Source organism: Gymnogyps californianus, chromosome 1, assembly GCF_018139145.2.
Source record: "Gymnogyps californianus isolate 813 chromosome 1, ASM1813914v2, whole genome shotgun sequence".
Classification (NCBI taxonomy): Eukaryota; Metazoa; Chordata; class Aves; order Accipitriformes; family Cathartidae; genus Gymnogyps; species Gymnogyps californianus.
The window spans coordinates 95267712-95282575 of NC_059471.1; the positions used below are offsets into that span (position 1 = coordinate 95267712).

The 14864-nt window shown below is 35.0% G+C and overlaps 1 protein-coding gene across 7 annotated transcripts in view; it reads right to left on the bottom strand.

The window, feature by feature from the left end:
• The window catches only part of CASK (calcium/calmodulin dependent serine protein kinase), a 228485-nt gene that overhangs the window by 35839 nt on the left and 177782 nt on the right, over positions 1 to 14864 (bottom strand). For all 7 annotated transcript variants that reach the window (XM_050915214.1, XM_050915213.1, XM_050915211.1 and 4 more), the window contains 4 exons: positions 10046 to 10123; positions 8608 to 8688; positions 2853 to 3041; positions 2252 to 2330 (listed from right to left, as the gene is read on the bottom strand). In XM_050915214.1, the coding sequence (XP_050771171.1) occupies positions 2252 to 2330; positions 2853 to 3041; positions 8608 to 8688; positions 10046 to 10123 (427 nt within the window). The remainder of the gene's footprint in view (positions 1 to 2251; positions 2331 to 2852; positions 3042 to 8607; positions 8689 to 10045; positions 10124 to 14864) is intronic.

Here is a 14864-nt window from a genome sequence, read left to right on the forward strand (position 1 = left end):
GCATAGACAATGTACAACTGCTGTTTTTCTGGTGAGGTTAAATGGGCAGCCAATAAGTCCTCTCTCTTCTTTGGAAATCTTTTTAAATGCCATACTGGGACCTCTTCTTAAATGCATCTTAAGAATGAATTCACATTTAAGCACATATGCCCCAAAACCAGTCAGCAGCAAAAACCCCATGGGTTAAGATACTGAGAGCTGCTGAGAATTCAGGTGGTATGCAGATCCCCTGAAAAGAATATTTACACTATGAGTGGTCTAAACAGAATCCACAGGTAAAAAGTGAATGGACAACTGAGCTAAGTTAAGGCACAGACGCAAAGGTGAAAGCCAAGACATAATTAAAAGCCTGAGATCTAAGACACAATTAATTTACTTATCCTAAAAAAGCAGACAAGTCAACAAAAAGACAATTTGTAATGACTGAAACAGGTGTTTTATTTTCATTGAGCTGAATCCCCTGGAAGGTGCAAGTAGATAGCATCTTTACAAGCCTATCTTCCCACTTCAACTCCCTCACCTTTTGAATAAGGACAACTATAATCAGCAGAACTAGATACAGCTGGCATAGAGATAGGAGGCAGACTTCACAGCAGCTACTATTTCGTGACTGGGAATTGTGCAGTTTGTACTTAATATTGCTAGACTTGAAATTATACAGTTCTTGTAGCCCTCCCAGTAGATCTATTATCTAGTCATTGCTGTTATTGCCTGGCAGTTTTCCATATAGCAAGAGGAGACAGCAGAAACAACAACATAAAAAAACCCCCAAAACAAATAAAAACCACAGACCCTGTCAATAGGATTCAAAGACACGTTGTGCTCGAGATCAGTGTCAACTTACATTTGCATTGTTCTATTCAGTAAAAATATTCTAAATATAGGTATGTTGAATGAAGCAGTGAAGCTAAGAGGCATCTAGAGCACTAACAAAATTAGAAACATAAAAAAAAAAAGATGACAATACTATGGAAACACTGAAGTATAGTTCATTTTCGAACTAAACCCATGTGCAGAAGAGCTACCTTAGATGAAGCACATATAGAATAGGTTAAATTTCCCAAATCTTTAGAAATAAAAGACACTGTATAATTAAAAAGAAAACAACAGAGTTTTAATGGGCATAGTTGGATTTTTTACCCAGTTTTAACAGGTTTTATTACCCCCATTATGGAACAGTCACGTGAAACAATACTCTGCAGAGAATCACCACTACCTAAGTTAAGTACAGTTGGAAGAAAACCTTCCTCCTGTGAATCTTAGAGCGATCTCCTTTTAAAATTCACTTCTAGAAGCCAAACAAATTTCAGTCCAGAGGGTCCTCTAAAGGAATATAGAAGTCTATATGAATTGCATCTTTGCTTGTATGAAAAGTTTTATGTTTCCTGCTTCTTGACAGGTTTGATCATATCAAGGAGACAAAGTGAATATATCAGGGAAAGGATTGCTGTACCCCTTCCCTGTTTTATGTTTTGTCTTCCTAATTACCTGTTCCTAGCTTCCTTTGAAACAGAACAGTAGGCCAGAAGGAACTTTGGTCTGACAAATGATGAAAATTTTTGTGTTCACCAAAAGAAAAAGTTGGCAAACTGGAAAAACTAAAGTAACCCTTTTAAGGGTGCAATCCAAACTTGCAGCTAACAACCTAGCAGGGAAGTTCATCTGTTTAAAGTAGGACAAAACCCAGCTATTTTTTGACACCTGATCTGGACACACAAAATGGAAAAAAGGAGTAGACTGGAGATGAGAAAAGAAGTATGTTTGCAGGGTTTGCTATAGTAGTGAAAACTGAAAGTAAAGATTCAAGTTCTAGGCACAAGAAATATTTTTATTTCAAAAATCATTTGTATGAGCCTCAACATCAAAAGTACAAAGATCCTCAAGAATTGTGTGAAAATACATGGAGAAATTTAAATTTTTTGTTGAACAAAGCTCTTTCATTTTTGCAAGGAAAAGTACTGTAACTAGTCTAAGGATTTTTTTTTTAAACAGAGGATTAAATAAGTACAGCTCCAGAAATTATTGGCATTTCAATCTCTTACTGAGCTACTCCCATTATCCTAATTAAGGCCTAAATGAAACATAGTGGGCCCTTATCTCAAGAACGCTGGCAAACATCTGCAACTGGAAGGTAACAAAGACAGTTAACAGGACTCCATCCAGATTCAGAGGTATGTACCATTACACAGTTTGTACAAAATGATCTAAATAATTGCGTTTGAAGACAAAACCATTCATGACACATGATTACCTTGCCGATGAATCATTCCTCCGTGCATAATTCTTGCCACAATGCAATGGTTCAGCTCATTCATTTTTAAAGTGATTCCCTAGAAAAAAGAAATGTTTATATTTTTAAAATAAAACGTGAAGCAGTGTGATTCTTGAGTGGTTAAGAACAGTCACTTCTCCTAAAAGCTTGAAGGCAGGGTATAAATTTTAAGGTTAAAATAAAAACTTTGCCACTCACTGAAACATAAGCGATGAAAATAGATACTATTTGTAAGTGAAGATGCAATACTTTAATATATGAGCATATAAGGCTCTAGTTTGTTAAAAATGTAATTTTGAAGTGCAAAGTGTCCAGTTTGGTTTAAAGCCTAATCTGCTATAACTACTACAAGGTTCTTTTTAAACACAACCGGCTCTAGTGGTACAGCAGTAGTATGAATGCACACGTAGCATTTTAAATTAAGGATATACACAGGCGGATAAGTATCTACAATGGCTGCTGAACTATTCCAATTATACTGGCAATCCTACTTCAAAGTGCAGAAATGGTCATTAACATCATTATAATACTGGTCTTTACCAGCACAGAGTCAAGAGAAATACTGAGGTTCCCTCCATACCATTGGTTCATCTGTGTTCTTCTGGAACTGCACCAGTCGAACTCGTGTTACATTCTCCATATCCATGTCGCCGTTGGCGCTTTCTGGAGAATCTCCGTTTAAGTATGGAGAGGTGGGAGGAGGTGTAACTCTCAGCGCTTCATCACTGTAAACTTCATGTGCCACTACATCATGAGTTTGAAGTAAGGCCTAGAGGAGATTACAGCAACAAAATATCAGACTACCATAATCTCTGATGCCCCCTACTCATTCCTTATAAGTATTTTTGAAGCTGTTCAGAAATTAAAGGAAATCCAAGATATTTGTACCTCACTTTCTATATAGGAACTTTTCCCTTAAAGTAAGATAAACTTCAGCAGAATGCAAATGCATACGCACATACCTAGCCTTTAAAATCTGCATGAGTAAACCTGATTTTCTACTGTAGATACCTAAATGAGAATGATGCTGCTTCCCTCTCGCGCATCTTCTAGACTCCTGCAAGGTGTCAGAATTAAGCCATCCTTATTTATGTGTCTAGACACAGAATTACGAAGCTACCTTTCTGAGCAAACTATTCTATAATAATTACCCTAGTAAAATGGAAAGGTATTCAGATCCCATGGTATTTCATTCTAATAAAGACAGACTGTGGATCGGTATTGACTGAAAGACTGAAATACTGTTTTTTATTGTTTACTAGCATAATCACTTCCATATTCTCCCATTCCCCTAGAGCATGGACCCAGCACAGCCACACTGAGTTCAAAATGCCTGATAAAAATTACAATCTAAACCAACAAACTGCTCAAATACTACTTCATTAGTTTTACTCTGTTTCTTGATGCAAAGAATGGTACAACATGTAATTGATTAAATGTATTTAAATATCTTTGATAAGCAGAACAACTGACTGTGTAAGAACTCTAAGCTAGGGCAAAGACATGAAGCCTGTATAACTGTAAAAAGTGTAACATAGTATTATTACAAGATAAAAGTTGGACAAAGTGTAAACATTTGCAAAGCAGTATTCAATAGTACCAGGCTTTTTTATGGTATGACATTCCACTGTTCTCCAGGATATCTTTAAAAACCCCGTAACACATCCATTTCACATTTGCATTCAACTCTTAATAATGAGTATGTTATAGGTAGTTTCCTTCTGTCCAAAAACTAAATACGACTTATATGTGAACATGCTAGTTCTACTCCTATACTAACTCATAAAGGACCAGAGATAGATCCTGCCTCTTTATCCAAATGGACAGGTTTCTCAGATAAGGATTGATAAATCAAGCCTAGTTCTTACAATATCTCTACAATAGTAGAGATATCAGCCACCACCGCAGTTAGGTCAATCTACATTATAGTTAACATCTTGTTAATTTTCATTTAAATGCTCATAGCTCTTAATTTGCAAAACCCATCAATCTTGCAAGGCTTGAGATTGACCATCTAGAATTTGTTTTGGCAGGAAATCTGACTTTGCAATGTCTTAATCTTCAATTAAAATGTTTAAGTAGAACTTAAACTGAAAAAAGTGATAAAAAACCATCCCTACAAGATGTATTTCTGAAGTGGAATCCAAGGCAGAAATGGGATTTTCACGGCCTCTACAAAATCCTAAATTTGTTCCCAAGGTAACACTTCTAAATTGTACCATGTTATAAAAGGTAACTTCATAAACAGTTTAAGTTGCCTTTCCTCAAATCAGTTTCAAACTATAGTTGGGAATTCAGCATTATAACGATGGAACGGAATTCCCTAAAGTAGCAATGGTCTGCCCACATTCCCTCCTGTTTTTCCAGTGTTTCAAGCCCACCTACACAAATACTGGTTTTAGTTAAATACTAACCTGTATCTGCATTTTCTGTTTTTCATCTTACTTTGTCAACCACTAAGCACAAACTTGCAACCACTCCTCTGCATTAGTCTGTACTACTGAAGCAACGTTTTAGATTAGACATCTGGACCATATATGTAAGTTAAACCACTTTAATTAAATCAATTCTTAATTTGATTTATTTAATTGGGTATAAAGTTATGTGTGAATACTCCTATATAGGTTTAGGGATTTAGCTTAATTCTCATTCTAGTATCTGAAAACTGTTTGCAGTTGTCCCAAATAAGACAAGAGCAGCCACGTGCAATCATGCCTTAGCTCTGGCTGTTACAAAAAAAATCCATTCTAGGAGTGAGTGTGGTCTTGGCTTTGCGTGCAAGCACTCTTTAACAGAGTAGGATGATCTTCCATGCTTCCTTCAGCTCAATCTACTCAAAACTACTTACTCAACTTCATGCACCTGCCGGTATCTGTTATACTCTCCACACTTTAATATTACATTTCTTATGTAATTCAGGGCCTTACATTTGTTTCACATCAAATACTTGCCTGGCTTTATACTATATTTTTAGCAACAATATACATCTTGTAGGCAGTTAAAATATGGTAATTTGAACATTTTTAAAGGTTCATAATTATACTAGATGACTTCTGAAAGTGTTAACAAAAATTAACACAAATTCAGAAACACCAGATACTAAAGTACAGCAAGCTCAATTTAAATACTGAAAACATTAAATATAAAGGCTGCTGTTGGACTTTACTTAAAGATACCTCTTCTCATGCATTTCTGTTAATTTTGATAATTTAGATTTTTTCCCTCTCTTTTTTATTTGCAGAACATGATAATCCTGCTGAAAATAAGTTTAGTGAGAACAAGTGCTTTCTACTATATTGCAGGGTCATTTTCTGCAAAGAACAGCATAAGAAGACACACGATGATGCATAAAACTTCAATATGTAATTAAGTGTCTCCTAGTACAGCAAACATTTCAATTGCTGCCACATACTAAACATATATAATAGAACCTTTTACAGATAAAACTGGCACATTTGAAAAGCTACTCAAAGTTGTGTAATGGAATAAAAGCTCCTTGAAATCTGTACACAACAAATGAGGTACTGGATAATCTTTTAAAGAATTCTTAAATTAATTATCTGCTGAAAGACTTCCATGCAAAATTTACATACATTTATTTAAATTAAAATGTTAAGCATGTACAGACTAAATTCATAATTTATTCCTGTACCCATAAGGCACACAAGGGTAAAACAAAACTAAAACAACAAAAAAACTTTGAACTCTAAGATCTCAGTGCCAATAAGAGTACTTACAAACGCATACTTCATTGGCTTTGGTTCTGTAAAGGCCTATACATTGTCTGAACCACTAACACTGTGTTTAAGTAAACGAGACAGACCATACTCCATTGTCTTCTGATTAGTTATACACATTAGATAATATGAATAATAGCAAAATACTCTGTTATCATACAGGTGTTAATGCACATGATCCTACTTATTACACCTCATTGCTTCAGTCTGTGCGTCAGAGCTCAGCAACTTACTAACCAGAGTATTGGTCTGTACAATGCTTGGTACACACATTGAGTGTAGGCTGATGATATTGTTCTATACAATTATTTCCTTTCCTAATAGTATCTATTTTAAAGGCTTTGGCTCTGAAGGAAAGTTTGGCAGAATGCCACATACATAAGAATAATTTTGTAAGGTCTGCAACCTTATAAAAGGTGTATCTGGGAGCAGGAGTGGGAATGATGGGAGAGGATGGGATTGCCTCTTTGACATCTGGAGACTCTTTGGTATCCGCACCCTAAAGGTATGGCTCCACAGCAACATATGCCAATTTAACTGCTGCTTTACATGTTTGTGCCATTCCTCCTGGACTGCATGTTTCTGTCCCCTTGCTCATTCTGGCTCTGGCAGTATTCCAGTTGTCCCTTATTCTTTTTGCTAAAAGGATCATTGTTTTGTTGGAGCAGTTTTCTACTAGTTTAGCACAGTGCAATACCGAAGTGCAGTGTCAGATGAATATCAGAACAACTGCAAGGGAGAGGATGAAACATGGGGAGAAGGGATGGGACTCCATCAACTAGCAATTTAGTGTGGGATGCCATAGACTGACTTACTGAAATTACTCCTCATCAAAAATACTTGTTATGGAATTGCAGCTTATTCCTTATTAAAAAATACTTTTTATAGAATTGCAGCAAAAGAATTCAGACAGATGGTTTTAAATTTGTGAGGATATCAGGTGGAAATAGAGATATCTATAAAAGATGATTTCCAACTCACTTTTCCTGTCGCTTGATTTGATACATGAAATTTTTACATGCCACAATCATTTTTGTTGATGCCTACCCTGAAAACAATTTATACTTAAAAAATGCTTTCTCCACAGTGCCTAATGTTTTTGCAATACTGTGTGGTAATTACACAAAAAAAGGTAAATCAAATGAACCTGTCAGATTCCAAATAAAGAAGCTGAGTACCAAAGAGTATTGTTCTTGGTTGGTTTTTTTTTTAAATCTTTCTTACAGTATGGCTGTGTACCATTCCACCTTGTTTTACATTCTATTTCAAGCCAGTATTCCTGCTAAAAGTTGAACCAGATATGTTACAGACTTCAGAATAGGTATCATCTCCAGGCAACGACATATCAGTGTGTTGCTGAGTACAACATAAAAAGCCAATGTCTGCATTAGCAATTAGTGCAATGAAATAAGAATGAATCAATAAGTAAAACAATTGGGTTAGGGAGGACACAATGTACACACTGAACGCATTGCAGGAGTTTTTACTTCTGACCAGCTTCCATCTTGCCCTGTGGACTGAATGCCCATCAGCTGCTGGATTACATTGGCTTCTGGCATACATCTTAGAGTTTAATTTTATCTGAAAGGAGTCTAGTTTGCATACTCTGAGACCCTTAGATGATACAAACCAAAGCATTGTAAGGGGACAATCAGGAGATTCACTTCAAAAACACACTCCTGATCTGATTTAAAGTACTAAAATAAATGCACCCAAACCTACAGTGGCCATGAAAAGAACACACTGGGACATGCAGCTATCCAGATTTCATCTTATACCTGAATATGAGGTTGGTTTCAGTTCACTCTTTCCTGGAAATTAGGTTTATCCTTCAGACTTACAGTAATTCAGCTTTCAGGTATGCAAATTCCACAAAGCCCCCTGCATATAATCCTTGTGTTAGGGAAAGTCAAATTCATGATTTCAAACTGACAATAGTGTATAGTAGATTTAAGCAAACACTTTTATTTCTAAACTTATGAACTTTATCCACAGCGCAAACAAAATAAATCCTTTAAGCAGTTTCAAAAGACTGGACTTTAGTAACTTGAACTAAGTTATTAAGCAGTCACAACCTGAACTTAGGACAATTATTGCCCACAAATCAGGTTTGTGAAACAGACACAGTAGGAGTTGATATGTAACACAAATCCACTAGGCTGTACAAGCTATTGATTTATTATAAAATAATGTTAAATAAACACTTATTTTGCAATGAATTGACACACCTTTATCCTAACAAGATCTTGGGAAAAACAAAAAGGAGGATCCCAGCTCTACCTATGGACATCCAAAAGGATTCATTCTTCCTTCTATGTGCAACACAGCTCCCCCAAAAAGACAGTGAAACTGCTCTATAATTAGCTTACTCCAAACTGCTGACAGTTTTCAGCACAGTAATGGGGACCAATAGTAGTAGTAATAGTAACTATTTTGCCGGAACAGCAGATTAGAAATATTTATTAATACGTATATCGTATTGTATGCAGTTTCATCACTTGTAGATTTTAGGGAGAACTTACTGAACTTAAGTTTTCTAATATGAAGAATATTAAAAAAAAACCACCAACCAACCCAACAAGAGTAACATTTGCTCACCATGAAATGAGGTTGTGTTAAAATACGCTTCAGCTCCTTTGCATCATTGTTCTCTGGGTAACATGAAATTTCTTCCAATACCTGCAAAATAAGCAGGAGAAATGCCCATAGTAAATTTCTTTTAAATAAAGCTATTAATCAAACAAATGAAAACCCTCACTGGTCAGTCAGAATATCTCCAAATTATACAAAAGAATATTTTTGACAGGAAAGGGCTTAGGAGAATGTGCCTTCCCCGCAAGAGAATAAAATACCTCATTTCAGTTTTCTTTCTGAGAGAGATTAAAGCAGTAATTTGAAGGAAACAGTTGCTCTTTTTTCAATTGACAGTATTCTTCCAACAGCTAGATATATGGAGGTAGAAATGAAGCGCTAATAGGTGACACATCACCACCACCAATTGCTACTTTCACACATGGTCTCAATTTATTAAAACAATCAGTTTAAAAGCAGAATAAAAAATACTCATAAAACCTACTCTCCACAAATTAAATTGTTAAAGACATCAAGTGTAGGTGGTCCATCTGGTATCCCACCTCCAAGCTCCAGATTTTATAAAATCTGAGCCATACTTCAGCTTATCATTGGAGGAAGGAGGAGGGAGTAAATAAGCTTTAACTCATTTGCCTGCAACCTGATACTTACACTTTTATTTTCACATGCAACTACTTGGACAACAAAAGCAGAGTATTTTGCTTCTGGAAGCACCTTCCAGAATTAACTGCCAGAAAATTTTGCAGCATAGGACTTGAGGGTGTCTATCAGTGTAACTTCAGTAATTACATAGTGTTTTAAGGTCTTCCTGTTAATTCTGTTTTAATAGCACTATGAATAGTGTTTTCCTATGACATTATCCCCAATAACTGTGCTTATTTTTACTGATAATATATAATACAACTATTTTTTTTTTACTACTTGCAATAAATAAACAAATAAAATACTGTTTGTCAGGTATAAGAATTAAGAACATCTGTGTCTATTTATCTTTCATCTTAATGGGCCACCTTCATTGCATTTCTAGGTCTGCTCTTCTTAAAACTATCTATGATAAACTTGGTTTTTCAATGTAAAAAGCTGATACCTAGAAATATATCTTTTTTTGTGACTAAGTCATATAAACATCAAACTTCTGCTGCAGATAAATAAACTGAACATGAAAGATACTGCACTTCCCCAACTGGAGTATTCCTTTTAATACCACTATTGTTGCAGCAAAGGTTAAATGATGAAACTGAGTAATATATATAATCCTTACAGACATAATGGAATTCTGGAAGTTTATGCAACTTGTTATGTAACTTAAAGAAGCAATGGTAGAATTCCAGAAATAATTCAGATTATGAGCCAGAATACATATCAGTATCTTAATGAAGAAAAAAATGTTCCACTTCAAATACAATCAAACTTTCAAAGTAAAAAATGTATTTATAGCCATTACCTCTTTGGCTCTCTGTACAGCATCACTTGGAGGATTCCTGATTTGTGGTGAAGATTTTGTGTTTATTTTGTCATAAAGCTGAAATAACAAGAAAAGAAACTACTGAAATCATATGCTACTTTATCTAAAGTAATGATGAGCACTAACAATAGCCTGCTTATGTTACCACGATTAAGATGACTGTTAAACCGCAAGACCGACAGCTGTTTTGTATACAAAATCTAGCGGCTTAGGGTTTTGCCTTTTCATTTTTAAACATTTCCTGATTTGAACAGTGCCATAGATTCAGAGTTCATAGGATGACATGGGAAAGTTCAAGAGGTTAAGGGATTCTGCAAACCTCCCATGATTTTTCCACAGATTTACAGAAACTATATTCTTCTACTAGAAGCGATCCTATGAATCTTGAATAAATGCTTTAAATCATACATTCTGCTATAAAATCAAATTAATCTGCATATCCAACTTCTCAATAAATCAAATCATCAAACATTCCGAACAGTAATTTAAATAAACCTCAGAATATGGGAAAATGCTCTTGAAGATAGAATGCCACAAAAGCCAAAGACTTTGGAGAAGAGAAAAACAAACCTTTCCAAGAAAGAGTGCTCACAAAAAAGAGAATCTGTATTTTACTAGGATTTTCTATTGGACAGAAGAATGCCAATGTATTTAAATAGGAAATTGTAAACCTTCCAGGTTAATTATTTTTTTAAAAAAACTTTTAAAAACCTCTCAGCTATGCAAAACACAATAGAAGAAAGATCTGTCTTCAGTTTCAAATCAGAGATATTACAGGCTCTGTTTCATACAGACCTAACAGATTGTGCATGTTTTAAAGGAATAAATGTATACTGAAGAATAAACAGGCACTGTAATATATACTATTTTCAAATAAAAAACTTTTGGCTTACAGTTCAAACAATATAAAGATGGTCATACCTGTAATTATTTCCTATTTATGTTAGACTATTTCTTTGAAATATAAGACAGAAAAAAGATACAAATAACTATTTTTAGGATATTAGAGAAATTTTTATCACAGTGAGGGTGGTGAAACACTGCAACAAGTTGCCCAGGGAAGTTGTGGAATCTCTCAACTTTGGAAATACTCAAAATTCAAGTCAAATTCATAATAGTGTATGTAAACAAACATTCAAAATACACAAGGGACTCTTAACACCTTCAGCAAATCCTAACACTGTAAAGGATGAGTTGATAAGAACGCCCCATTTAGGCTGCTCAGCAAGGAGTTCTCAGGAGCCTCCTCTGAGAAGCTTACAGCTCCATTTTCTGGCTGAGGACGGCCTCGGATGTTTGAAAAAGGGAATCTTGTCAAGCTACAGAAGTGCCCTCTTCTCCTTCTCACATGAAATACCATTCAGTTTTAGAAGAGATGTAAATTGCAATAAATGCAATCCAATATCATAATCATTCTTCTTGTGTCCCTTAACAACCTAATGCACATGTTGAACATTTCGAGTTCATACGCAAATAAATACAAAAAGAGGAAACAACGTCACTTCCAAAAAAAATTGCCTGCAGGACAGTTATACTACTATCTTGGGGAAAGAAAGGTAGAAAAGCCAAGCTAAATCAGTTTCTTCCACATCCAACAACTTCACCTTGTGCTGCCAAAACACTGCTATACTCTACAGTTTAAGCACCCTTGACCACTGCTGAAGTTTTTAAAATAAAAGCTTTCTGCTATCTTATAGTTCAGGAGATACTTTAGTTGCGTACACAATTATTTGTTTTTACCTTTTCTTAAATAAGTAAACAAAACCTACCCAAACTCCAGCAACTCCAAATTATTAAGTATCACATTTATACACCTGTTAAGAAACTGCATCAAGCATGGTGTACTGAGTAAAGCACAGTAGGAGCTGTTGAAAATGCATGATACCCAACATCAACATTATTGAATGTATTTTTCTAAAAGTCACACACACATCCTGTTTAAGATTAATGAAATTACAGAAAAGTTAGCATGAAAATATTTTCATTAGTTATTTCTAGCAATTGTTTAAAAGCTAAGTCGCTGAAGTTGCTGACTTCACCCAAGTCACTATGTTATTGTGATCCAAAACAACCGGCAGTTTACAGAAACAATTTTTTCTCACTGTCATGGGTGAGTTATCTTCTGAGACTACGAAGGAGGCAAAAAGGAAAGCAGGAAGCAAAGTGCCTCTAAGAATGTTTAGAAAAAAATCAAGGCAAAGTTCAGACTAAACAAGGGTGCATTTATTTTTCCGTAGTGCCTTCATGCTGAGGCATGGCACTTAAATTTCATCTTCTAGGACTGCTACTTACTGAGATTTGTTTCCCAGGCACCAAACCATTAGGAGAGACTCTGACAGTACTTAGAAGAGAAACCTTCATATTTGCATTAAGGCTTAAAGCCTATATATTACCCAAGCCACGGGATCCATTCATTGTTTCTGGAGGTAGAAGACAACCTCAACTAGAGAAAGGATGTATTTTTGGCAGCTTCACTAGCACGAGCAGATCTCTTCTAGAGAATCTTCTTGGGTACTCTACCTCCAAAGCTCATTACAGCGGAAGGCACTCATTCCAGGGTCTAATGGAAACACTACACAAACAGCCTACACCGCATTATGTTTTAACCATGAGTATAATGTGTTTTTCTCCAAAGTTCTGTCCAATCTTAACTCTAAAAAGCAAGAATCAAACAAAACCCACAATAAATCTGAAAAGAAACTTGAACCTCTCCAACTTGAAATGCATTTTTAAATGGTAAATTCCTAATTAAAACCAGGGACATTTCATGAAGGTATACTGATGTAAGAAAAAAAAAGAAATACACATTTTCATTTGTTTAACTGGGTTACCATTACTTTAACCTCTGCATGCAAGGAAAAAGAAAAGCGTATTTTCTGCCCAAATAAAAGACCATACATCTACGAACAAAGAATACAAATAATACTTACAAGAGGGGGCACTATCTTGGCATGGGGAAGGAGGTATCTCAGGCAGTTAGAAAGCATAAAGTCAGCTATGTATGAGTTTCTCCCAGGGAAGACTACAGCCAAATGCCATTCCATAATGAGAATATCAACTAAGAAACAAGACTGTTATATGTGTTTGTGGCATGCCCACAATAGACCACTGTTCGGTTCTACATTCAAAATACAGGAAGGATGTCAAGAGGCAGAGAGGGCTCAGAAAAAGCTTTCCAAAAAGATGAATCATCTCTCCCTCTAGTACATTATAAAATGCTTAAAGACAGAAGTTTGATAACATAAGGGAAGTCAGTTTAAATGACAAAACTATGACATGATCCGAGTAAAAGGAAGTAGTCAGGACAAATTCAGAGCAGAATTAAAGCACAAATATCAACACTGCAGGTAATTAAGGGTGTAATTGATTTACTCTCTTGGGAATTTTTAAAAAAATCAGAAACAGACATTTTTGAAATGGTATACTCTAATTCAAGTTAGTTCATGGAATTTTTAGCTTACAAAGGGACCGGGCTACATAATTAAAATTGCTTCTCCTAGCCACATACTCCCTAAAAAACAAATTAAGCTTTAAAATTTAAGTGTAAATAATTTATTCTGTAATTTGTTGGAAAATGATATCTATATCAATAAAACCGGTGTTTTACGAATTATCCTAAAAGGAGCCCAATAGCAGTAGTGAAAGATTTATTTTTGTATGTGAAGTTATCAATGGTCAAAGAAGATTTCCACATGAGAAAATCCAAATGACATAAAGAAAAATGTAGTTTGTCAATTCCTGTACAATATTTTTTAAGCACACTGTAGTTCTTCAGCTAGTTGTTACTATCTCTGTGCTCTGAATTACTTTTAAAACAGAAGCTGACTGTGGCTTTCATCATGTCAAGGTTTTTTTGTCTTTTTATAGATGAGCCACAAATTCTTAGGTTTTAATTGTGGTTCTTGAAATGATGGTGAACACTGTCTTGACCTAAAACTGTTTTTAATCCCTTTTTAGCAACAAAACAGCTGTACTTATTGCTGACATTTGATGTTAGCAACAGAAAAATTTCCTAGTGGAGACAACAAGTATCGTTACCGAACTGTCTCAGTTTCTATTTTCACATCTCATCTGGAAACAACCTTTTGTTCAGGCCATGCAATTTCTCTCTGGTATAATGCAGTATAACACTAAATTATTTTGGAGAGTAGTGGCACAAATTACAATACACGAGACAAATGCAATTATTACACACTGAAGACAGTAAAATAACAAGACTGTTTTCAAATCTATAAATACATACACAGCAATACCCCATGAACCATTTATCTTGTTCAGGTTCACATGTCATTACGTATTTCTAATGCATCCTTAGGAGAAATTAAAATAATATCATGTACAAGATTGTATCAGAAGTACTATTTCTACATTAACTGTTTATGTAGTCAAAGCAAAAATAAGAACATACAACCAAGATGTCTCTTTAAAAACATATGAAGTAATAATAAGTAAACCCAGAAAGGAAGTATTAGTACCTCTCAGTACTTGCTTTATATTTTAATTTTTTCAATATGCCATTTCAACAATGCTTTCACAGAATTTTTTTGGACATTAAAAAAAAAGTCTGGTTCTAAACTGTCTCTTGTTTGGTATGTACTTGTATAAACAGAAGGATGAATCCAGGACATTATTTTGCATCTCTCATTTCCAATTTTAGTAACTGTGTATTCAGTCTGGACAGAATCTTTTAGCATTATGTTATTAAGCCTATTTAAAAAAACACATTAACTCTAACAATAATTAGTCTTTACTGGTTACAGAAGATGATTAGAAGCTTTCCGCCAGAACACAGCAGAAG